The 1,042-nt window shown below is 58.7% G+C and overlaps 1 protein-coding gene across 1 annotated transcript in view; it reads right to left on the bottom strand.

The window, feature by feature from the left end:
• The window catches only part of EN1 (engrailed homeobox 1), a 5,611-nt gene extending 4,993 nt beyond the window's left edge, over positions 1-618 (bottom strand). The window contains exon 1 of the mRNA XM_018575424.1: positions 248-618. Within this exon, the coding sequence (XP_018430926.1) occupies positions 248-605 (358 nt within the window). The 5' untranslated portion in view covers positions 606-618. The remainder of the gene's footprint in view (positions 1-247) is intronic.
• Between the last annotated feature and the right edge of the window lie 424 nt (positions 619-1,042).

The following is a 1,042-nucleotide window of genomic DNA, read 5'->3' as shown; positions in this document are numbered from 1 at the left end:
TACTGAGATGTTCGTGGCCGCAACAAATAATTCCCACTCCTCATAACATCATCATTATTATTATTATTATCGGTCGGTGATTCTTCTTGTCGGCTCGGATTCAGAAGCACCGATAATAATCGCACACTCCTGGTCACACACATCGCACACGATACTTTCACACATCCAATCACTTGCACCCCCGGCACACAATGACTCTCAGGTCATGACATCGGCCGGTGGGTGTGTGGGGGAGTCGGGCACTCACCGGAGGACGGGCGGTCGGAGTAGCGGGTACAATACACCCAGGCGGGCCACACCATCGGGTCAGACTTGCGTGTTTGGGGTCCGATGAGGACGGGGGAGTTGGGGTCCCCCCCTTTGGAGGAGTCGCTGGGGGAGTCGGAGTCCTGGCCGGGTGAGGGGTGACCCTGTCGGGTGTGCAGGGGGTTGACGTTCTCTCTGCCCGGAGTCTCCTTCCTGCAGCCGAAGTCGGGTCGGAGGATGTTGTCGATGAAGAAGTTGGTTGTCCGGTGTGGGGGGGCTCCCGGGTGTAGGGGGGGAGGGGAGACCCCGCTTTCCGGGTCACTGGGGGCTCCGGGGCTCTGCTCAGTCTGATCCTCCATGACACCCTCTACACCCGACAATCTGCGCCCTACAGAGCCCCAGCCGACATCACTGAGTCCCCGGGGCCGGCGGCGGCTGTCCTGGAGAATGTCTGGGATCGGGCGATGTGCGGCCGATGAGTGAGCGATGTCTCCGCACTCTGCGCTCTCTTCTCCCTCTCTGCCTCCTCTCATCTCCTGGCTGTACTTTTTCCTCCAACCGGAAGCACGTGAGAGAATTGCACGTGTGGGCGGCCAATCAGGAGGCTGCGATCTGCCCGAAATTCCAGCGGCCGACCAATCACAAGACTGAGAATTTCCCATCAGCTGCCCGGCAGAGCGACATCGGGTCGGCGGCCGCCAGCTGTGTGTGTGTGCGATGTCCAATGTGTACACAATATACCATCCATCCCATAATATATACAATGTATATACTACACCCCCCCCTCTGTACAATG

This window comes from Nanorana parkeri, unplaced genomic scaffold, assembly GCF_000935625.1.
Source record: "Nanorana parkeri isolate BGI_ZX_2015 unplaced genomic scaffold, ASM93562v1 scaffold3910, whole genome shotgun sequence".
Lineage (NCBI taxonomy): Eukaryota > Metazoa > Chordata > Amphibia > Anura > Dicroglossidae > Nanorana > Nanorana parkeri.
Note: the sequence above shows the minus strand (reverse complement) of the source record. Positions and strands in the feature narration are given on the sequence as shown.